The 25,086-nt window shown below is 42.4% G+C and overlaps 2 protein-coding genes across 3 annotated transcripts in view; both read left to right on the top strand.

Moving 5' to 3' along the window:
• Window positions 1-5,335, top strand: part of LOC110509822 (G-protein-signaling modulator 1) — a 67,393-nt gene extending 62,058 nt beyond the window's left edge. For both annotated transcript variants that reach the window (XM_021590947.2, XM_021590946.2), the window contains exon 14: window positions 1,441-5,335. In XM_021590947.2, coding sequence (XP_021446622.1) covers window positions 1,441-1,629 — 189 coding nt within the window. In that variant the 3' untranslated portion in view covers window positions 1,630-5,335. The remainder of the gene's footprint in view (window positions 1-1,440) is intronic.
• A 1,032-nt stretch (window positions 5,336-6,367) lies between these two features.
• On the top strand, window positions 6,368-16,982 carry LOC110509821 (adenylate kinase isoenzyme 1). The gene is made up of 7 exons (XM_036967202.1): window positions 6,368-6,538; window positions 11,551-11,586; window positions 13,913-13,948; window positions 14,208-14,371; window positions 15,704-15,820; window positions 16,114-16,305; window positions 16,741-16,982. Exons 2-7 carry the CDS (start codon window positions 11,580-11,582, stop codon window positions 16,807-16,809), a joined length of 585 nt encoding a protein of 194 aa, XP_036823097.1. The 5' UTR covers window positions 6,368-6,538; window positions 11,551-11,579; the 3' UTR covers window positions 16,810-16,982.
• The last annotated feature ends 8,104 nt before the right edge of the window (window positions 16,983-25,086 follow it).

Raw genomic sequence — 25,086 nt, 5'->3', positions numbered from 1 at the left:
AAAAATTGGGCGTGCAAAATTATTCAGCCCCCTTAAGTTAATACTTTGTAGTGCCACCTTTTGCTGCGATTACAGCTGTAAGTCGCTTGGGGTATGTCTCTATCAGTTTTGCACATCGAGAGACTGAATTTTTTTCCCATTCCTCCTTGCAAAACAGCTCGAGCTCAGTGAGGTTGGATGGAGAGCATTTGTGAACAGCAGTTTTCAGTTCTTTCCACAGATTCTCGATTGGATTCAGGTCTGGACTTTGACTTGGCCATTCTAACACCTGGATATGTTTATTTTTGAACCATTCCATTGTAGATTTTGCTTTATGTTTTGGATCATTGTCTTGTTGGAAGACAAATCTCCGTCCCAGTCTCAGGTCTTTTGCAGACTCCATCAGGTTTTCTTCCAGAATGGTCCTGTATTTGGCTCCATCCATCTTCCCATCAATTTTAACCATCTTCCCTGTCCCTGCTGAAGAAAAGCAGGCCCAAACCATGATGCTGCCACCACCATGTTTGACAGTGGGGATGGTGTGTTCAGCTGTGTTGCTTTTACGCCAAACATAACGTTTTGCATTGTTGCCAAAAAGTTCAATTTTGGTTTCATCTGACCAGAGCACCTTCTTCCACATGTTTGGTGTGTCTCCCAGGTGGCTTGTGGCAAACTTTAAACAACACTTTTTATGGATATCTTTAAGAAATGGCTTTCTTCTTGCCACTCTTCCATAAAGGCCAGATTTGTGCAATATACGACTGATTGTTGTCCTATGGACAGAGTCTCCCACCTCAGCTGTAGATCTCTGCAGTTCATCCAGAGTGATCATGGGCCTCTTGGCTGCATCTCTGATCAGTCTTCTCCTTGTATGAGCTGAAAGTTTAGAGGGACGGCCAGGTCTTGGTAGATTTTCAGTGGTCTGATACTCCTTCCATTTCAATATTATCGCTTGCACAGTGCTCCTTGGGATGTTTAAAGCTTGGGAAATCTTTTTGTATCCAAATCCGGCTTTAAACTTCTTCACAACAGTATCTCGGACCTGCATGGTGTGTTCCTTGTTCTTCATGATGCTCTCTGCGCTTTTAACGGACCTCTGAGACTATCACAGTGCAGGTGCATTTATACGGAGACTTGATTACACACAGGTGGATTGTATTTATCATCATTAGTCATTTAGGTCAACATTTGATCATTCAGAGAACGTCACTGAACTTCTGGAGAGAGTTTGCTGCACTGAAAGTAAAGGGGTTGAATAATTTTGCACGCCCAATCTTTCAGTTTTTGAATTGTTAAAAAAGTTTGAAATATCCAACAAATGTCGTTCCACTTCATGATTGTGTCCCACTTGTTGTTGATTCTTCACAAAAAAAATACAGTGGGGGCCGAATACTTTCGCAAGGCACTGTATGTATCTCCTTCTCTCTCACTGTCTCTCTCACTCTCATGGTCTAAACCAAGTCCTCCAGGATTGATGACCAGCGGTGCTCCCCACCAGAAGGGGGCCCCCGGGCTCCCACGGTGCCTGACGAGGACTTCTTCAGTCTGATCCAGAGAGCACAGGCCAAGCGCATGGATGAGCAGCGGGTCCACCTCCCCTCAGAAGAACAGGACGGGCCCGACTCCGACCCATCCGGGGACTCCAGCTAGGAGCCCAAGCAATCAGCCCTGGGGGCAGGGTTTGAGACTGCGACCATTTGACTTGGCAATGCAAAACCAATCTTTAATTGGTCGCTAGGGTGTCAGTGAAAATGTTTTGCTTGTCATCTTAGTTTTTGGTTCACAATTTGCTTTTTTTCTATTATCAAGATTTATTCTAATAGCAGTGGGCAGCAACAATGGGTATGCAAACCAGGTATTCAAAAGTTTAGTCTGGAGTCTTGGTTGAATCTTTGCGATGTGCAATTCGGTCATCATCCACTGTTTGAATGAACGTGTCTAAAGGTTTTCCTAAAACACCTTTCCAATTAAATGTTGACTGGAAAGTAGGACTATCTGACAGAATGTGGGGTGGCAGGTAGCCTAGTGGTTAGAGTGTTGGACTAGTAACCGAAAGGTTGCAAGATCAAATCCCCAAGGTAAAAATCTGGTGTTCTGCCCCTGAACAAGGCAGTTAACCCACTGTTCCTAGGCCATCAACTTGCCTAGTAAAAAAATAAATAAAATGATATCATAATGATTTGTATCAATCGCAGAGCATTTTTCTGCTAACTCTGTCAGTGTAGCCCACACTGTACATTGCACAGTACAAGAACACTGCTAGGCAACTTAATTCTCTAATTATACTTTTTTTTATTGTTCCCAGACCTTAAATGTGGTCTCCTGATGTGGTTTAAGCATTGTTGTGGACTTAAAACATCCAAGTTGTTGTAGTTTTCCTATTAAAAACAAAGTGTGATTTTGACAGTGAAAACCTGGAAAAAAACAAGGAAAACTATTAAATTAAACCGGGAAAAATGAATTTACCAAAACTGATTTTATAGGGCTCTACACCTGTAGACTGACTGTTCAAAATCACTAACACTAACCAGGTTTCCATCCAACCTTTTTATGTGAGTAAAGTACATGTCGGATGAGACATTTCATGACAGGCCAGATGTAAACAGCTAATATATCGGTAACCTTTCCAAATATTGACAAAACACAACACAACAAGGTGTGATCCTTTTTTGTCTGTAAAATTATGTGAGAAATGGCGGTGGAAACGCCTTTATGCACAAATATTGATCATCATATCAAAGTAAACTTGGAGTCACGTGGTGTTGTATGTTGTATGTTATGTTATATGTTGTGGGTTCCTCCCACTGCGACTTGGGAAACCATGCAGTTTATTAGGCTACAGATGAAATAGCTTATGGGCTGGTGAAAGTGCACAGTAATGAGCTTGATGCTCCTATACAATACATATCGAGGGTGTTATTCTGGTGACATGATGCTTGGCTGCCATTTGAATAATAATCTGCCATTTGTCTATAATAATCTCATCATGTAGGCTATACCCGCACTGTTTCTGCAAGCTGTTGGCTAGAGGGCACGAGCCAAGACCAGAGTGTGCACATTCACTATATAACTCAAAAACAAAATGTCACAGAACCATCAGTAGACTTGAAGATGCGATGGAAACCCATTTTTTTATTTGGTAACCTCAAAAATGATGTGTATGGGCCGCACACAGCCTTTTATCCACATCAAGTCAATTTGATGGAAACTCATCTCTGGTGGGAAAAGTTTTGAGTATTCGCATGAAAATCTGTCGCTAATTGGATGGAAACCTAGCTATTAACACAATGTTTGAGATTTTGCAAAGGTTTTATTTTCCCCTCCAAACAATCAATGTTAATATGATGTTGTCAAGTTAAAATTTAATTATTTATGTATGGAGGGTAGGACATTATAAGCTACTTGCTCAGCGTGCATTATTGCTCAGCGTGCATCATCCGCTTTACCAGGACAGTATTCTTTTCATTGGAGCCAGTAGCTCCCAGTTGGCACTGGCCCGGTGTGTCACTGGCAAATTTACCTGAATGTCAAGCCCTGCCCAAGGCATGCTAATTTACCAGATGGCTTTTCATTACTTGCCTGGTTCTGTATGGAATGCAGCTACATTATAAGTCACAGGTGAGGTCATTATCATGGGGTGTGACCAAATCATGTACTGGTGCCATCAACTGGTCTGCAACCCTGCCTGGGCCACCACTCGAGGAGATCCTTGAAGGGAATTAAGTAAATTAGGGTGATGTGTGACGCAAGATCCGAACACCATGTGCAATAGGTGGCACCCTTTCAGCCGTTGTGAATCTGTTTTAGTTTTGAAAGGTGTACAAATCCAAATTCTAGGAGAAATCTATGTGAATGAAGTGTTTCGCTAGGGTTTGAGACGCCAACAAGATATTTACTGTACCCCATCTACTGCCTTAAATCAGTTTTTTTTTGTTCAAACTCCGATTGTATTACTAAGTATCAGGGGTCTGATTTCAAAGCGTATAATGGAGAAGTGTTTGGTTTGAAGGATGACGATGATTGCTGCTGGTATTTTTGGTGACAAACAGTATTAGCTATAGTTTTCAGTGTCAAAATTGCATTCGGTGTTAGACAACAGCTCAAGAGACTACAGGAATAATTATAAAACAGCACGGTTAGTCAAGGTCTAGTCATTATAGAGTTCATGTCTTCTGGAGTACAAACAGGTTTTAAACAAAAAATTATACATTTCTCAAAATAAATGTTATGTTTAATAGTATACAAAATGTCAAGAACATATTGTTTTAGAGAGTTGAATCAAGCTCAAATCAAAGTGTATCCCTTCAGTTAGGCCATGGAAGTGCCAATAGTGCAGTATATAGGCAGTATACTGATTGCAATCGACAAATGTCTAATGGTAACCCCCACAATGCCATCAACCTATCTCTGACCAATGACCTTACACCCCATGACAGTCCAATGGATCGGGGACTTTTTTTTAGGACGACACAGGAGTATATGTATAGCCTATGCACACACAATCCTGTGTTGCAGGGATCTCCAAATACATTGCCACAGCTGTTAGTTTTCATTTTCCAATTGTCTACGAGGGGTTAGTTTTATATTCTGCTTGTATACTGTCCCTTTGTGGTGAAACATGTGTACTACAGCTGTCCTGTGTGTCCTATTGGAAATGAGACTTGTCATTCCTGAGGTTGAGGATGTAATCATGTGAGCAAGTATAATGCTTTTAAGCCCCTTTTATTATTTCAGTGACAAGCTATACATAACTGTACAGTATATACTTTGCATATTTTTTTGCAGATCATTTTGTAAAGGATGGAATATATTTGCAAAAAATGTTAGTGCCTTTTGTATTTCTGTTCTCTTGTGGCTATCAGAATTATCCTGTAGCAGACCCAGTGGACCAGAGACAGGTGTATACTGAGGAAATGAAACAAAAACAGCTTGTAGTAAGATCTAAACGTACAGTAACGTGTTGCCTAACTGATGATCCATAATGGACATTTTTGTCGCTCTTCCTCTTTGGGACTCCATTTGTAAATGTTAGTTTTACCGTGTAGCTCTACTTTGTACCTCAAGAGTCATGACCCTATCCCAGAGTGGGCCATAAACCTAACTCGGGATGGGTCGTGATCTATATGATTCATCTCGATCTCTGTAAAAAGAGGCTTACAAGGTCCCCACTGTTTTCCAAACAGAGCTAATTTCCTCTATTTTTCCATAACTTATAAGGGTAAACTTGGTCCAGATCTATCCGGTACGCTTCTATTTGTCACTACCATATGTACATATATTTTTTTTGTATTTATGTTCCATTTGAGGACATAAAGATGTCCCGTCTGCTTTTAATAAAATATTGATTCCAATGTTTTATGTGCCTCTGTTGTCATGTCCCATCAAGTGTTCTACACATTACCATAAGAAAGTCTGCTTTCAAACAACCGGCTTTGCTTCAACTTCAACACATTGCATGTAGGTGTTGTTGGGGCTACCTTTTTTTGATTACACCCCATACTATATTGCAGAACCATTCTTACGTCCACACCCAATTGGCGCAGTGTATGATTCAATCCCCCCCCCCCCCCCCCCCCCCACCCAAAGACCTGGATAGTCTTTACATATCCGATGTGTAATGTTTTACATCATCATTATCAAATGAGTCTCCTCGCCCAGACAAGAACGACTCCTTATATCAGCAACTAAAATCAAGGTTATAAAAAAGGATGGGGAGTGTCATTGACTTGCCCTTAGTTGGGCGAGGCACAGTGAACCGACCAAACATGTTGGTTTGCTTTTCTCTGTTTTCCAAAGGAGATTACAACAGTGACTAGAATGCAAAGAAAGGCAGTGCTCTTTATACAGCTTGAGTTGTGGTTCACCTTAGCACAATGGCTCTTGTCCTGTTTATTGCAAAGAAACAGATGCAACATTGTTATTTTATTGTTTGAGAGTCATTTGATAATTCCCGGCATTTCCTGCACATAAACAACGTCTCCTCTATGATGTTACAGCTGAGGCTCGCGATGGGATTTAATTATTATTTTTTTTTTTATAGCAAAGGCAAAGTAATTCCCATGCATCTCAAGTATTCTGCTGGAACAGACCACAATCCTCCTACATAGCCCCCCCCCCCCCCCCCCCCAGCAGTTGGTTCGTTCCATATTAAAAGGAACAACATATCAATCTGCAGTTAGCTGATAATCCCCCTCTGACTTCCTCATTAGCTTGGTCTCTCCCTAGCTTCCTAGCTCACTCTCTCTCTTCCCCTCGATTTAACAACCTCTCCTCAAGGATGTAAACTGTAAATGCAAAAGCAAAGCTTCCGTGGATCGAATACACAACACATGATGACAATAATACATTCTTACAGCAGTCGAAGGCACACTGCCCCCAAACTCCCCTCTCCTCCTCTCTCTCCCTCTTTTCCCAGAATGCACTGGTGTCTGAGCAGGCTGAGCTGTGCTATAAAAAGTGGAGGAGGGGGAAAGAGTGCTGCCGTGCAGCAGGGACACTGCTCAGACACACACAGGATCCAGAGACACACACTTGTGGACAGAGCCGCAACGTTACAGAGGTCAGTACAGAGGACAGACAGCCACACAATGGCAGCGGTGCAGAGGAATAAAAAGCACAGGAAGCGGGGCTTGGGGGATAATTGTGCTGCAGGAACACAGAGAGGGGCTTGTGAGGGAATAGTGGGCAGGGCTGCTTGACTGGCGGGACAGAGGGTGGCACTGTGGAGTGCCGCCTGACCCTAGCTGCCACTGCTTCTTTGATGCAATGCATTTAAAGGCTATGGAAGGCTGAGGAAAAGGGTAGCTCAGACACTTGCGTACTGTATGTAGCATTGTCCTCATTCTGCTATGGTGTAAGAATGTCATAGCCAAATGAAGTGTGTGTCATACTATGTGCGAGTGGACTAGACCATGCCTGGACTTGCATGCACAGTAGGAGATCAAAAGAACAGGCTTGGCTGTTTTTACTATTTTTTTTCATCCTTCATTGTCCATGGCAGAAACAACGTGTTGCTATGCCTGTCCGGTTGCTCATTCCCACCAACCCACTAATTTGCAATATGCCTGTGTTTACAACATGCTGCATTGATGCGGGGTGATGTATGTATTTTTATGCTATTGGTTCTTCTTAGTCAATGGTGAAGATCCAAACACGAAAAGCCCTATCGCCTGGAAGTCACACACCACACAGCTGCAGTACACATCCTTCTCTCCCTTTCTCCCCAACCATATCTCTGTAAAGACCATAGAATATCTTAACTCAGACTGGGCTGGTGATGTCAAAAAGTTATCCTGCTTTCCCTTAAAGGCATATCACCACTATTAAAGGAGCAGGACCACAAGAGGACCACATACAATACAGTTCATCAACTGCTTTGCATAAGAGAGCTGTGGACACTGCAGTTGTAATGACAGATTGTGGTTATTGTTAAATACTCTATGCTACACTTACATTGGCTTTACCAGCTAAGCTAGTGCAATCGAGCCTTCCATGTGCTTTCTGCGAATGGTTGACATGGTATCTGGGAACAGCTGCAGAGAGGACAGACAGGGTCTTTTAATAGCTGAACTGCATGACTGGGGACACCAATAACACACGCTTGGGAAAGAGAGAGGTGCATTGGATATGCACAGACTTGAGATAGGGGCGAGTGGGTTACCAGATGCTTCTTGGTACAGGTTTTACGCACGTGGCTTACATGGGGAAACTGAATGGGTTGATTCTGGAGCATTCAGATGACGCTGCCCTTGGTACTGAAACGTTAATGTCTGGGGAATCATGTCTGGGGGATGTTGCTTTACTCAAAGCCAGTGGCATGTCATTAGTAAAGATTGAAAAAGGAATGGGCCTAGACAGTTGCCCTGGGCAATTCATGATTCTACCTGGATTATGTTGGAGAGGCTTCCACTAAAGAACACCCTCTGTGTTCTGTCAGACAGGTAACTCTTTATCCACAATATAGCAGGGGATGTAAAGCCATAACACATTTTTCCAGCAGCAGATTATGACCGATAATGCCAAAAGCCGTACTGAAGTCTAACAAAACAGTCCCCACAATCTTTTTTTATCATCAATCTATCTCAGCCAATCCTCAGTCATTTGTGTACGTGCTGTGCTTGTTGAATGTCCTTCCCTATTTAATGAATGATGGAGCCGAGTTAGCCTTTTTTCCCAAAATTTTATTTAAGGTGCTCTAAGGTTTTTTACTATCATTCTTTGTCATTTATCTTTGTTTCATAGTGTAGTTTCTTCTTCTTTTTATTCAGTTTAGTCACATGATTTCTCAACTTGCAGTACGTTTGCCAATCGGTTGTGCAGCCAGACTTATTTGCCATTCTTTTTGCATCATCCCTCTCAACCATACAATTATTCAATTCCTCATCAACCCACAGGGATTTAACCGTTTTTACAGTCATTTTCTTAATGGGTGCATGCTTATTAGTAACTGGAATTAGCAATTTCATAAATGTGTCAAGTGCAGTGTCTGTTTGCTACTCATTACACACCACAGACCAACAAATATCTTCAAAACCATAGGAATCACCACAAAACGTATTGTATGCCCTCTTTATACACTATATTAGGCCCAGTCTTTGGAACTTTGGTTTCCCTAGATATGGCTACTATATTGTGAACACTACATCCGGGGGATCTGGGAGTACAGTGAGTACAGTGTAGTTTAATTCCGTAGAGTACATTAGAGTAAAGTAGGGTGCAATACAGTACACTATACTTTACTGTACTGTAATATAGTGTACTCTGCTGTAATGTACTGTGAGGCACTGCCCAAACATGCAAAACATAGATGTCTATGATTGCTTCAGATTTGGTCTGGTCTGGATTGTACCAAATCTGAACCATGTCTATGTTTGGGCCAAATACAGTCAGGACTGGACCAGAAATCAACGTCCTTGGACGTTGAAATCAAAGCTGGCCTGGACTGCACCAAAGAAAGACCAAAAAATACGTCCGGTTTGGACAGGACCAAAAAGACATACAAAGAAGTGGCCATTGGGAAATGGTTAGTGTAAAAAACAGAACAGTCAACGTAATGGTCAATGTAACACATAGTGCTGTGTACCACAATATAGCACACGTTACACCTCATGTCAAGTTAACCATACTTCATGATATAATAATAATTTGGCGGGTGCTTGTATTTGTCCCATTTCACATGCGAATTATATGCATGTGTAAATTGGAAATGTGTATTTTGCATATCCAAACTCCACTTGAGACATCCTCGGATATTGGGGTCATGGCCAGGGTCTGCCATGATTAACGGTCAGTAACCCCAGCTGCTTGGGCAGTGCCCGATCCTCTCCTGATTGGAGGAGGTGTGTGTTTGGCATGCCAAGGAAGCTGCACAGCCTAGTGAAGGCACCATAATAGGCCAGGGTGGGTGTCCCAAAGGGGCACAGAGCTGACTCAGATGCCTGGGTGACATTTACAAAGGACACGGAGTCAAGAGCTCTACATAAAACCTGCCACCCTGGACCTGGACTACTGAGTCTTCAGAAAAACCAAGGTAGAGTAGGGTAGCAGGATGGTGAAGAGGTTCAGTGAAACTTTACCACTTCTTTCTTTCTCCTCTGTGAGTGGGGTGAAATAATCCTATCAAGCTCTGGCTGCCATATTGAAACGCTTTTCCAAGGGTGAAATGTACAGTATACTTGAGCCTGTCTGTGGAACAGGTCCGAGCTGTGGCTTTTTTTATGGTGGGTTATAAACAAATCACAAAGAAAATGAAAGAACATCTTTGCTTAGCAACTTAAGATGCAACTAGTCACCTGCCTACCCGTGTCTTTGGCAGTGTCACTACAACATGAATCATAGGATATTTAAAACCAGAAATGCCCTTAGTGTGTTGTTGGTAACCTGTGAGTTTATGCACTGAAAATGATTACCATGACACGAGCAAACATTCAACCATTATTCTACTCAGTCCCTAATCAACCTAATATTCTGAGAGATTTCCCCTTAGATAAGCCAGCTGCAGTCAAAATTGTCTATATTGTACAAATTCACCTTAATTTAAGGTTAGGGTTAGGCATTAGAGTTAGCAGTGTGGTTAGGGTTAAGGTCAGGTTTAAAATAATATTGTATGACTTTGTGGCTGTACCAGCTAGTGACCACTCTGCAGAGTTTCCTTCAGAACAGCTACTCTTTCTGGGGTCCAAAAAGACTATGGTAACTAATCTACATTTGAGTCACTTAGCAGACGGTCTCTTATCCAGAGCGACATACAGGAGCAATTAGGGTTAAGTGCTTTGCTCAAGGGCACAGACAGATGTTTTACCTAGTTGGCTCTGCGATTCAAACTAGTGACCTTTCAGTTACTGGCCCAACACTCTTAACCTAACGAAAGCAGACTTCTTACTTTCTCGCTGGCTTATTGTAGGGTCAGCTCCTCCTATCCCAAGACACATTGAGTTTTACACTTATCCCTCAACAACTGATTGAATAGCACCCTCCCTACCGCCGCCTTTGTTTCAGCCAGTCAATGACTGATTCATGGTCAGCTCATGTCAGACCTTTTCATTTATTCCACGACAATTTATACAGGATCAGCTTTCTCTCCAACTTTTTATCCAGTTGTTTCAGGCATCATTCAAAAATAATCACACGGCTAGGCTTCACCCTCATCACATGATCCAGACGGGCAGCCACTTGAGCTGAGAGATCTGTTTACACATGCCACCCTGACGCACCCAGAAATGATTCTCCCTCTTCCTCCCTCCCTCTGGCACTTAGGAAGTCCAGAAGAAAATGCACAGGCTGTAAGGCTGTAAGGCTGTTATTTTATTTGGTAATATTAACTCATATTTACTGCAATCAGAAATATTCAGATTCCATTCCATCATACAGTTTTTGCACAGGGATGGTACTATGCTCTGGTCGTGATTTTTTGGGGGTGTTAAGGAACATCAGGTTCTGCTATAATTTCTGGTTGAGTGGTGTAACCGGCTGCTGAGTGATCAGATACTGTAATGTTACTGTCATTGATTCTGTCCATCTTGAGATATGTGGAAGTAATGCTTTTGACTTTACTTGATGCTGCATTCCAATGATTCCCTTCTGTGGACTGGGTTTATTGTTCCTAAGTTAAGTTACGTTCAAGTTACATAATATACAAATGGTATTGTGTTTGTTCTGAGGAAACTTTATTCTCACAAATTTTGAGAAGGTAACAATTTCAGGCGGTAGGGCTTTTGGTAATTTTCTCTTTTGCTTGGACATCAACTGTCTTAATGTCAAAACTGATTAAGAGTATAGGCTTTACTGTATTACTATGAGAATTTATTCAGATTGCGTAATTTGCTGTAATTCTTTTGATATGGATAAGTAAGTATACTAACACAGCATTCACCCAAAATCAATTGCTTTGGAGGACACAACAATATTTTTAAAAACAACTAAAGCTACTGACTGATATTACTGTCTTTGGTTCTCTTCGAAATAGGAAAATGAGACTTTGCATCTATTTGCATGGAGTCAAATGCAGGCTAAGAAGGGGTACTATCTCTGAATGTACAAGCTAACTTCTGTTTTATCTGTCTTCTATTTCAGTTAAAAGGAATAACCCCTTATAGATCAAAATGGCAGGTAATTATGACAAAAGAAAAATACGTTGATCTCCTTTAACATAAAACTTTTCTCATGGGGGAAGTACTTGTGTTCTAAGCAATGATTTATGTATACACTAGATGACTCAGATGGGGTGCTGTGTGGAAGCAAATGCGTCTCCATCTTGACACTCCCCCACATTGTAGAAAATATTTGGAAAACTATAGAAATGCATTTATTAATGTCTTCATTCATCCTTGTAGTGGTTTTTCTATTAGACAGCTTAATGCATACATTAATTATATTGTGAGCTAAACATAATAAAATGAATAAAATATATATAAAACCATTCTTAAATTGTCACTTTTTGAGATTACTAATGTTACTGTCCCCAGTACAATAACAAATACTTAAATATATGTAATTTTGTCCTTATAATTGAAATACAGTAGAATTCCATTCATTCCTATAAAGGAAATCACCTACTGGGGAGTGCCAATATGGCCGACCGGTGGCTTCAAAGCCTCTCAATGGCCAATACATCGCATGGCAATCCAGTGTATATTTATGTCATTGGTCCTAAGTGTGTGCTTAAGCTATGGTGACCTCTTCTGGTTATTTACAATATTGCCACTGCTGAAAGGAACATACTGTACTCTACCTTCATAGTCAGCACAACACTCAAATGGGAAAATACATTATATGAGTTTGTAGCTATATATTGTATTGTTGTTTATTATCAGATGAGGGAACATTCAAAAATAAAGGGATTTCTTAGCTACTACTTATCAGTGAATGATTCAGTGCCTTAAAGTATCCAGACCCCTTGACTTATTCCACATTTTGTTGTGTTAGAGCCTGAATTCAAAATGGATTAAACAGATTTTTGTTCACACCCATCTACACACAATACTCCATAATGACAAAGTGAAAACCTGTTTTAAGAAAATACTGAAAATGTATTGAAAATGAAAAACAGAAATATTTAATTTACATAAGTATTCACACCCTTTTGGTATGACACTCCAAATTGAGCTCAGGTGCATCCAATTTCCTTTGATCGTCCTTAAGATGTCACTACAACTTGATTTGAGTCCACCTGTGGCCAATGCGATTGTTTGGATACAGTTTAGAAAGAAACACACATCTGTCTCTATAAGGCCCCATAGTTGACAGTGCATGTCAGAGTAGAAACTATACCATGAAGTGTCTGTAGATCTCTGAGAATTGAGATGAAGCATAAGTATAAAACCATTTCTAGAGTCTTGAAAGTTTAAATTTCCCATCATTGGGAAAATGGAACTTCCCAGACTCTGCCTAGAGGTGTCCAACAGGACAATGACCCCAAGTATACAGCCAAAGCAACGCTGGAATGGCTTCAGAACAAGAATGTGAAAGTATTTTAGTGGCCCAGCCAAAGCCCAGACTTAAATCCCATTGAAAATCTGTGGCAAGACTTGAAGAGTGCTGTTCACTGCCACTCCCCATCTTATTTAACAGAGGTTGAAAAATCTGCTAGGAAGAATGGCAGAAAATCCCCAAATCCAGATGTGCAAAGCTGATACATGCCCAAGACGACCCAAAGCTGTAATCGCCGCCAAAGGTGCTTGTACAAAGTGTTGACTCAGGGATTTAAATACTTACATAAATGAGATCTGTTTTTCATTTTCAAATGTGCAAACATAAAAAAATATGTTTTCACTTTGTCATTATGGGGTATTGTGTGTAGATAGGTGAGATTTGTATTTATTTAACCAATTTTGAATTCAGACTCTAACAACAAAAGGTGGAATAGGTCAAGGGGCTGAATACTTTCTGAAGGCACTAGAGAGATCGATAGGTTTACAGTGTTTTTGCTGGACTCTTACCCAATTCAGATGTACAAATCTCAAAAGCCTTTAATAAAAAAGTACAGTACTTTTGGATTCCCTAGTGACTCAAACACTGCATATTCTCATGTGGAATAACTCAGACCATTATGCATAAACACCCCACATTTCTACAAAATGTGTGACTACAGTGACTTTGGCTAATCTTAGCCCAGTGCTACTGTAGCTAGGGGCCATTTTCTATGTGGTCACAAAGCATTGTGAAGTGGTTGGCGAAGGTTGCCAAGGTAACTCCGTTGTATATAAGTCCAAGAAGGCAGAGAGGTTCCATGTCAAGATGGGTTGCTCATTCAGCTGCTCCAACTCCACAAGCTGCTCCAGACAAATTGTCCGTTCTGATGATGGTTTGTTGCACATCCACAAAAACTTTTAGTCACCTTGGTTTACTGTCAGCAACCTGCAGGTTTAACCAGTAATCGTCTGAAGTTGTTCTAGAACTACCAGCTATGTTTCTCTGTTGCCTCTGTTCCTTTTAGACAAAATCAAGGACGCCAAGATCATCTTCGTTGTAGGTGAGTGAAATATAATATATCATCTTATTTTAAAATCAACACTATCAGGCAACACAGCACAAAATGTAGGCATATGCATGTTCTACGTCTGATATAAGGTGAAGTCAACACTTCTCTTGAAAGAATACACCAAAGTATAAAGTAAATATACACAACAGCCCTGTGTCATAAACCTACCACCACCAAGGTTATGGCTAGATGGGATTCACCAACCAACCAACCAACACTAACCCCTGTTCTCCTTGTATGTGTCCCCTAGGTGGGCCTGGCTCTGGTAAGGGCACCCAGTGTGAGAAGGTGGTGGCCAAGTATGGCTACACCCACCTGTCTTCTGGGGACCTGCTGCGTGCTGAGGTAGCATCCGGCTCCGAGAGGGGCAAGACCCTCCAGGCCATCATGCAGAAGGGAGAGCTCGTACCCCTGGTGAGTGGCTGGGACAGTGCACACAGTCATTCCTAAAGCAGTTACTATGTAATAACATGTTAACAATATTGTTACTACAGTAAATATAGTCTAACTACACAGGTTTAATGTATACTGTACCGTTTGTGCTGAATTCCTTGGAATAAGCATGAATAAATCAGGTTAACACCCATTTTAATTTGGATATTGTGTTCACCAGGAGTTGGAACCGGTTCAGGGAACAGAACCAAAAACAGGAAAATAATTACATTATTTGAGGAACAGAACCAATACCGAAAACAAAAGTGATCTATACTGTTCCAGAACAGAATTGTTATTTTAAAAGCATGGGTACCGGTTAATAATGTTCCGGGCATTTTTTTCCAGTCACAACGAAGTACTTATGCAAAGCCCTCACTCAGTCACTCTGTCAGCTGGAAATCTTTGCCAGTCTGTGTGAGTGTGTGTACGTTAACTTCTCCTCCCCTCTGAAGCATAGGTTACTATAGCCTACTGATGATGTTAGAAGCGTAATTCAAACATTTTGGAGAGATGTTTAATTAGTGGAGAATGGATTAACTTTTTCAATGCTAACTAAGAATACTATAGTTTTCACCTTTCACATTGGATTTATTAGCCACATAAAGGTAAGACGTGTTTTAAATTCTTGTGTAAGATTGTTAGCTAGCTAACGTTTGCTCTGGTCCAACGTTAAACCAACTGGGAAGTGAAAGACATTGAAAGTTATTCCATAGAAGTCGCTCCTCCGTAGGTATAATTCTGTATAATGCTTGTCATAACAAGATGCCCAGCACTTCAAGGCAAGCTTCCTCCATCCTCTCTCCTCACCCTCAACATTTCAGTTGCATTTCATGCTTGACACTGTGACTAGCAGCATAGTGTGTGTGTTTATCTTTCATTATGATATTATGAAACCATGCTGTCACGGCAAAATACAATTTGCTCTTAACAACTTTCCTATATAGATTAAATCACTTACCCGCTCAACAGCAAGCTGCTCCATCCGCACTGATTGGTGAAGTAATTTAAAGTCGAGCTAAATGTAAAAAACAATATATATTTCAGAGGATAAAAAGGAACAGAAAGGAACGATATAAACTGGTACTTTTTTGTTGTTGTTAGAACCGGTTCATAACTTTATTTTGCTGGTCTGAACAGTGGAATGGAACAAAAGAAAATGATGGTTCTGTTTGGATTTTTTTTTTGGTTCAAACACCTGGTGATCACAAGTTACTTTATGTCACTTTCGACACAGAAGTTAAATTGTTCCAACATCTTTCTATGGAGGTGTGTGTGTTTCATGTCAATAAATAGTACATGTGCCCCCCCCAGGACACAGTCTTGGACATGATCAAGGACGCCATGATTGCTAAGGCCGACGTGTCCAAGGGCTTCCTCATCGACGGCTATCCCCGTGAGGTCAAGCAGGGCGAAGAGTTTGAGAAGAAAGTAAGACGAGAAAGGAACATATATTCACATTCAGAAAATCCATACTTGAACATTGCTGGGCAATTAGGTTGCAGCAGTGCAAAAAATCACAGAACGCAAGTAGGGAAACCTATGCATTTTTAAGGAGTCCCATCCTTTAAAAAAATCACCATAAGCTCAACATCTATCAATTTCCAACAGTTCTTCTCTCAAAATATATTTTCTTTTAGCACATCCCCTCCCAGTTAAAAGGACTATATAATTTCAACAACCTTTTTAAAGTTGTCCTGACCATTATGTTTGTCTTCTCACAGATCGGAGCCCCCTGTCTGCTGCTGTACATTGACGCCAAGGGTGAGACCATGGTCAAGAGGCTGATGAAGCGCGGTGAGACCAGCGGTCGCGCTGACGACAACGAGGAGACCATTAAGAAGCGCTTGGACCTGTACTACAAAGCCACTGAGCCAGTCATCACCTTCTACACCAGCCGCGGCATCGTCAGGAAGGTAAGACTGGTGCCACTAGTTATAGGCTACTGTCAATGCCTGAATCCACAGGAGGTTGGTGACACCTTAATTGGGGAGAGCGGGGTGTGGTAATGGCTGGAGCGGAAGGAGTGTTTAATGCCATTCGTTCCGTTCCAGCCATTATTATGAGCCGTCCTCCCCTCAGCAGCCTCCACTGGTTGTATCCCAACATCAGATGAGAGAGAGAGTGTCATAGGACAGTGTTAGATAAACAGTTCTGCTCTTTTAAAAATAAACAAGTGCATTGTGACAAAATATGCATTGTGACAATACGCCCAAGTGTCTCACCTCGCAGCTCTTGTAAACTCTGAAAATTTGACTCTCTCTCTCTTAATAAAATCCTTATAATTTTAAAATGATGATGCCACCGACATTACAATCACATCTCATGCCTTTCTCTCTCATTCTCCTCAGATTGACTCTGAGCTGCCCGTGGATGAAGTCTTCGGACACGTTGCCAAAGCTATCGATGACCTGAAGTAAAACGCAAACATGACTGGATATGAATTTGTTTTGGTCATTTTTTTCAAAATGTCAATTTTATGCCGAAAGAAGCTCAAATCTGCTCAGTCACCTCCCACTGGGCACACACTGGTTGAATCAACGTTGTTTCCATGTCATTTCAATTAAATTAAGTTGAACCAGAGTGGAATAGACATTGATTGGATGTCTGTGCCTAGTTGGCTTGGCAATAATGAAAGGCCATTAAGGAACAGCACTGCCTTAATTCAACACTGTAGTCTCCTGTTTCAGTCCACAACAGACACCCATATATGGCAATTTTCTCTCTCTCTCTCTCTCTCTCTCTCTCTCTCACGGTTAGTGCTGATTTCAGTTCTATGTAATTACAGGAGGGATCTCTCATCACTTTCCCAGACCATACATGTACAATGCCTGCCTGGGGTGGCTCTGGGCTACACTCTGATCCTGTGCCGCCATGTAGACACCGGAGTATATGGGAAAGCATGGAGACATGACTCCTTTATGGCTGGTGCTAAACGCCATGCAGTGACAGACATGGCAGCAGGCCATTACATCATGCAGGCATTCAGGATATAGTATAGTTCTCCCACAGCAGGAATAGAGTACAATAGTAACCAACCATTGTAAAATAAAATGCAGTATGCCTATGTTCGTATAAATTTCACTGCTTCCGGGATTCATGTGCTACTATTCCTTATGTCGTTTGTAATCTGACGGCCTGTTGGGCTAATGTGTTTTGTACAGGAGATTTGTTTTCCTTCCTGAAGGAAGTAAATATTATTTAGCAGTTGTAATCTGTTGCTGGAAAACTATACCATAGATAATAATCCAATCTCTTTGATAGGTAAATTCTTACTTTTGTAGTGGCTAACCTAACCCAAAAATGAACTCCTTATAGTCCAAGGACCTTACATGTTCTGTTTAGAGGCGAATTGGCCCTGGCAGCCAAAACAACCAAACACTCCATGTGAAACGATTCTCTTACATATTATATCGAAATTATTTCACAAATGCCAACAGTTGCAGGCGACAGTATTTTTCAGTGACAACACATTTGTGGCCTCCGTTTTCCGTTTACATACAGGTGTTGGGAGACGCAAATAGCTAATTAGCACAGGTACGCCTCTGTCTTCCGTAAACAAGTGCTGTAAACATGGAAATATGGCCATGTGGGAACCCTAACTCTATAAAGATGTGTAGTAGTTGAACCTTTGTTTAAATAAACAAAAACAAATGTATCACTGATATGAAAGAAACATTCCTTATGTTTCCAAAACTACCGCAAGCGATGCGTTTTAACGATCAGAACGAGCTTCGTAGTCTTAACAACAATTCCCAGGCCAGAAGATACTATCGTCAATAGGCACTAAAGGTAAGTTAGTTATCGTCTAGGAATGGGTTATGGATTACCTAGTTAAACATTCCTGCTAGACACTCTAGCTCAGGTGAGATTGCAATTGTTCATAAATGTGTGCAAAACAACCTGCTTTTCAAACGTGGATATTTGGTTGTCTTTTGACCATTTATTAGCAGCATAGATAAAAACGTAACAAGATTTCATACTGGCAGATGTAATTACCGATAAGTCCATATCATAGATCCCAGTGACCCAGCATATAGTACTTTAGAGTAAAATTTGTGAAATTTTGTCAGACAAACTAGACAACACACATAAGTAGGCCAATTGCTTATACAGTCTGTCTGATTTACAAACAATTTGAAGACAATACTGCACTCTAGTGGGCAAAAACCTGATGATCAAAGCTATTGCCTCATATCCCAGTGTGAGTGCAGTGTAGCTTAGTTGGTAGAGCATGGCGCTTGTAACGCCAGAGTTGTGGGTTTGATTCCCACGGGGGACCAGTATGAGAAAGAGTTTGCACTCACTTTGGATAAGAGTGTCTGCTAAATGACTAAGATGTCAAATGTGTTGCAGGTGCTTCATGTTTTTGGTTTAACTGGCCTGAAAGACCAGATGTGATGAATTTAAGCAATTACTGGGCCTCCCGAGTGGCGTAGCGGTCTAAGGCATCACTACAGACCTGGGTTCAATCCCAGGCTTTATCACAACCGGCCGTGATCGTGAGTCCCATACGGCGGTGCACATTTGTCCCAATGTCGTCCGGGTTAGGGGAAGGTTTTACTTGACTCATCGCGCTCTAGCGACTCCTTGTGGCAGTGGGGGGGCATGCAGGCTGACTGTGGTTGTCAGTTGAACGGCGTTTCCTCAAACACATTGGTGCGGCTGGCTTCCGGGTTAATCAGGCGGGTGTTTGAAGTGCGGTTTGGAGGGTCATGTTTCGGGGGATGTGTGACTCGACTTTCGACCCAGTTGGGGAGTTTCAGCAATGAGACGATCGAAAAAGGGGGTAGAAAAATATTATTATTTAGGTAATCACTGAACTGATCAATTAGCTCAGTTGGTCAGGTATGGTCCCTAGTTGTAACAAAATGCTGCAGTACCTGCAGCTCTCCAGGAACAGGGTTGTCTACCCCTGGCATATAGCATAAAAAACATGCTGTCATAAAATAAAGCAGCTCTTTCAGAAACCATGAAGCATAGTTTCAAAATAGTTTTTATGTATGACTCTATCCCTGAAACATCCCAACTTACCCGGTCAATAACAACCTTTTCAAAATCCATGCGTGGACCCACTTTACTAAAAGTGCTGAAGGTGGCTCTTTTACAACAAAAACAGGGTCAAGGTGAGTGAGCATGTAGACACAACAGGATGTAGAGTCATTGCTACACCAGTACATCCAGTGTGTTATTGAAGCTCCCCACCTCATGTACCTCACATCTCACACACAGCCCTCAGTAGGCTCACAAACACTTTCTAGCAGGTATCCGGGCTATCCTCCAAGGAGCGCTCTGCTCACGACTCCACGGCTACACTGGAAGGGGGATGAGAAAGAGGAAAGGAGCTTCTTAGGGACAGGATGTGTTCATTGGAAAGCCAATTAGAAAAGGAGTCAGTAAGCACTTTTATGCAGTCAGCAGGAATGTTAAGAATGTCGCGACTGTACCTAGTTTAAAGGTAGGGGGAACAATAAGGGAAAACGAGGGAGGGGGTGATGGCATGTGTGTGTGTGGATACCAAAATGGGCCAGTTCAATCAGCCTTTCACATAGTAGCCTATATTACAGAAAACATATACGACAGAAAAAGTGTCAGATTGATGTGAGCTGTAATTTACACTTAATTCCTTTCACCAGCCATCATACAAATCAGTGGAGGCTGGTGGAGTGAGAAATGGGGAGGATAGACAAATGCTTGATAGGCCTACCTCACAGGAGGTTGGTGGCACCTTAATAGGGGAGGACGGGTTTGTGGTAATGACTGGAGCGGAATAGGTGGAATGGTATAAAATACATCGGACACATGGTATGGAGCCAATCCATTCGCCCCGTTCAAGCCATTATTATGAGCCGTCCTCCCCTCAGCAACCTCCCCTGGCCCACACATACACTTGCAGCCTTAGGCCAATACTATGATTCAAAGAAAACACAACGAGGGCCTCCATGCCAATCTCTCACGTCATGTTTCAAAGCCCTTTGCTAACACACTGCCTTGACCCAGAACCCACGAGAGCCATAAGGAAACCTGTGAGCTGGCGCATGGACACTTTCACAAACAACCCCCTCAGACTGATGTGCTGCTGGCCAGCGACATGGAAACTCGTGGCACCGCGCTGAAACCCGTGTCGACCTGCTGGACCAGCGATGACAGACGATGACCACAGAGCGGCGGATTGTTTCCTGTTATTGAAGGACTACAGAGAAGTACCCCCCCCCCCCCCCCCCCCAGTGGCCCACTGCGGATAGAAGGGAAGTGTCGCTTATAGAGGAGACGCACCCTAAATGCCGAGGTGTACGTGCAGACTGTCTGGTGCGCCTGGGACGTTGCTATACTAGGCTTGTGGGTGCTTATCTATCTAGCTGTCTGTGATGAATGGCCAATATACTGTAGTCCTCCTGTGTCTACTTACTTGTAGAGGGGTGTCTACAACAAGCTGAGCGTGTGTGCATGTTTTATTTAACAGGATTTGAGTTGTGATACATTAAAGTTTTTTGTTCTTCCCTGGAGTCATGTAGTCAAGAATGTTATCTTAGGTATCTCCCCTGTAAGTCTGAAAAAAAATCTGAAATGTATACATTTTCCATAGTATAAACGAGTCATGATCTAGAATCATGAGGCAAGTGTTTTTGTAGGCTACATAGCATACACAAAATCCTATAGTTAATTTTTTTTCACAGGACTTGTACTAAAGCAAACATGTATAGGCTACAAAACACATTGAGGAATAATCATATTCCTGAATTTACACATACACTACATGACCAAAAGTATGTGGACACCTGCTCGTACAACATCTCATTCCAAAATCATGGACATTAATAGGGAGTCGGTCTCCCTTTTGCTGCTATAACAGCTTGATGATTTTTTCCCACTACGCGCTTCAGCATTCGGCGGCCCCGTTCTGTGAACTTGTGTGGCCTACTACTTCGCGGCTGAGCCATTGTTGCTCCTAGACGTTTCCATTTAACAATAACAGCACTTACAGTTGACCAGGGTAGCTCTAGCAGGGCAGAAATTTGACAAACTGACTTGTTGGAAAGGTGGCATCCTATGATGGTGCCATGTTGAAAGTCATTGAGCTATTCAGTAACGGCATGCTACTGCCAATGTTTGTCTATGGAGATTGCATGACTGTGTGCTCGATTTTATACATCTGTCAGCAACAGGTGTGGCTGAAATAGTCGAATCCACTAATTTGAAGGGGTGTCCACATACTTTTGTATTTACTGTATAGTGTGCCATTAATTTATTTAATGTATTTTTTATTTAACCTTTACTTACCTAGGCAAGTCAGTTAAGAACAAATTCTTATTTAAAATGATGGCCTACCAAAAGGCAAAAGGCCTCCTGCGGGGATGGGCGATTAAAAATATAGGACAAACAACACCACGACAAGAGAGACACCACAACACTACATAAAGAGAGACCTAAGACAATAACGTAGCATGGCAGCAACATATGACAACACAGCATGGTAGCAACACAACATGACAACATGGTAGCAACACAACATGGTAGCAGCACAAAACATGGTACAAACATTATTGGCACAAAAGCAAGAAGGTAGAGACAACAATACATCACGAGAAGCAGCCACAACTGTCAGCAAGTGTCCATGATTGAGTCTTGAATGAAGAGATGGAGATAAAACTGTCTAGTTTGAGTGGTTTTTGCAGCTCATTCCAGTACTGCAGTGGAGGCTTCGAGGAGAGGACGGATCAAAATAATGGCTGGAACAGAGTGAATGGAATTGCATCAAACACATGAAAAACACCTATTTCAGCCATTACCACAAACCCATCCTCCCCAATTAAGGTGCCACCAACCTCCTGTGCTGTACTGTCAAATTCTTATGTTTTCATTTAAAATATCCTAAATTCATTTAAAGGTTGCATGCATCACTTTTACAAACATGTTCATCTGCATGCAGGCCAACAGTAGACAAAGTAATAAAAATTCTTATTCCTATTCAAATCAAATCAAATTTTATTTGTCACATACACATGGTTAGCAGATGTTAATGCGAGGGTAGCGAAATGCTTGTGCTTCTACTTCCGACCGTGCAGTAATATCTAACAAGTAATCTAACAATTTCACAACTACCTTATACACACAAGTGTAAAGGAATGAATAAGAATATGTGCATATAAATATATGGATGAGCGATGGCCGAACGGCATAGGCAAGATGCAGTAGATGGTACAGAGTACAGTATATACATATGAGATGAGTAATGTAGGGTATGTAAACATTATATAAAGTGGCGTTGTTAAAAGTGGCTAGTGATACATTTATTTAATCCAATTTATAATTATTAAAGTGGCTAGAGATTTGAGTCAGTATGTTGGCAGCAGCCACTCAATGTTAGTGATGGCTATTTAACAGTTTGATGGCCTTGAGATAGAAGCTGTTTTTCAGTCTCTCGGTCCCTGCTTTGATGCACCTGTACTGACCCCGCCTTCTGGATGATAGCGGGGGAAACAGGCAATGGCTCGGGTGGTTGTTGTCCTTGATGATCTTCTTGGCCTTGCTGTGACATCGGGTGGTGTAGGTGTCCTGGAGAGCAGGTAGTTTGCCCCCGGTGATGCATTGTGCACACCTTACTACCCTCTGGAGAGCCTTATGGTTGTGGACGGAGCAGTTTCCGTACCAGGCAGTGATACAGCCCGACAGGATGCTCTCGATTGGGCATCTGTAAAAGTTTGTGAGTGTTTTTGGTGATAAGCCAAATTTCTTCAGCCTCCTGAGGTTGAAGAGGCTTAATGACGAGTTTGGAAGGTACCATGGTATTAAATGCTGAGCTGTAGTTGATGAACAGCATTCTTACATGGGTATTCCTCTCGTCCAGATAGGTTAGGGCAGTGTGCAGTGTAAATGTGATTGCGTTGTCTGTGGACCTATTGGGGTGGTAAGCAAACGGAAGTGAGTGCTACGGGGCGATAGTCATTTAGCTCAGCTACCTTAGCTTTCTTGGGAACAGGAACAATGGTGGCCCTCTTGAAGCATGTGGGAACAGCAGACTGGGACAAGGGTTGATTGAATATGTCCGTAAACACACCAGCCAGCTGGTCTGGGCATGCTCCGAGGACGCGGCTACGAGGGTTAACAAGTTTAAATGTTTTACTCAAGTTGGCTGCAGTGAAGGAGAGCCCGCAGGTTTTGGTAGCGGGCCGTGTCGGCGGCACTGTATTGTCCTCAAAGCGAGCAAAGAAGTTAAGTTTGTCTGGGAGCAAGACATCGTTGTTCAAGACGGGGCTGGTTTTCATTTTGTTGTCCGTGATTGAATATAGTCTGGTGTCTGAGCCATTGAATTGCAACTCTACATTGTCTCTGTACTGACGCTTAGCTTGTTTGATTGCCTTGAGGAGGGAATAGCTACACTGTTTGTATTCGGTCATGTTTCCGGTCGCCTTGCCCTGATTAAAAGCAGTGGTTCACGCTTTCAGTTTTGGCGAATGCTGCCATCAATCCACGGTTTCTGTTTGGGGAAGGTTTTAATAGTCGCTGTGGGTACAACATCACTGATGCATTTGCTAATAAACTCACTCACCGAATCAGCGTATTCATCAATGTTATTGTCCAACGCTAAGCGGAACATATCCCAGTCCACGTGAGCAATCTTGAAGCGTGGAATCCGATTGGTCGGACCAGCGTTAAACAGACCTGAGCACGGGTGTTTCCCCCAGTCCCTCCAAAAGGAGAGCTTTGTATGCGTCGCGGAAGTTAGAGTATCAATGGTCAGCCAGGGTCACGCATTCGATATGCTGATAAAATTTAGGGAGCCTTTGTCACACCCTGATCATAGTTTGCTTTGTATGTTTCTATGTTTTGTTTGGTCAGGGTGTGATCTGAGTGGGCATTCTATGTTACGTGTCTAGTTTGTCTATTTGTATGTTTGGCCTGACATGTTTCTTAATCAGAGGCAGGTGTTAGTCATTGTCTCTGATTGGGAACCATATTTAGGTAGCCTGTTTGGTGTTGGGTTTTGTGGGTGATTGTTCCTGTCTCTGTGTTTGCACCAGATAGGGCTGTTTTGGTTTTTCACATTTCTTGTTTTGTTAGTCTATTCATGTATAGTTTTCTTTATTAAAGAACCATGAATAATAACCACGCTGCGTTTTGGTCTGCCTCTCCTTCGACTCAAGAAAACAGTTACAGAATCACCCACCACAACAGGACCAAGCGGTGTGGTAACGGGCAGCAGCAGGAGCAGCGAAATAAAGACTTCTGGACTTGGGAAGAAATCCTCGACGGGAGAGGACCCTGGGCAAAGCCAGGGGAGTGTCGCTGCCTCAAGGTGCAGTAGGAGAAGCGGCAGCAGGAGCAGCGCGAGGAGGAATGGACATGGGAGGACCAATTGGACGGAAAAGGACCCTGGGCACAGCCTGGAGAATATCGCCGCCCCGAAGAAGAGCTGGAGAGGCGCTGGTATGAGGAGGCAGCACGGCGGCGTGGATGGAAGCCCGAGAGTCAGCCCCAAAAATGTCTTGGGGGTGCACACAGGAAGTGTGGCGAAGCCAGGTAGGAGACCTGCGCCAACTTCCTGTGCCGCGAGAGAGACCGGGCAGGCACCATGTTATGCGGTGGAGCGCACGGTGTCCCCAGTGCGGGTGCATAGCCCGGTGCGGTACATACCAGCTCCGCGTATCGGCCGTGCTAGAGTAAGCATCGAGCCAAGTGCCATGAAGCCGGCTCTA

The sequence above is a fragment of the Oncorhynchus mykiss genome, chromosome Y, assembly GCF_013265735.2.
Source record: "Oncorhynchus mykiss isolate Arlee chromosome Y, USDA_OmykA_1.1, whole genome shotgun sequence".
Classification (NCBI taxonomy): Eukaryota; Metazoa; Chordata; class Actinopteri; order Salmoniformes; family Salmonidae; genus Oncorhynchus; species Oncorhynchus mykiss.
This window is presented reverse-complemented; position numbering and strand designations above follow the sequence as displayed.

Excerpts from the sequence above, each read along its gene's own strand:
- LOC110509821 (XM_036967202.1), top strand. Across the intron at positions 15,821-16,113 it reads GCGAAGAGTTTGAGAAGAAA|ATCGGAGCCCCCTGTCTGCT; the intron begins GTAAGACGAGAA and ends GTCTTCTCACAG. Across the intron at positions 16,306-16,740 it reads GCCGCGGCATCGTCAGGAAG|ATTGACTCTGAGCTGCCCGT; the intron begins GTAAGACTGGTG and ends CATTCTCCTCAG.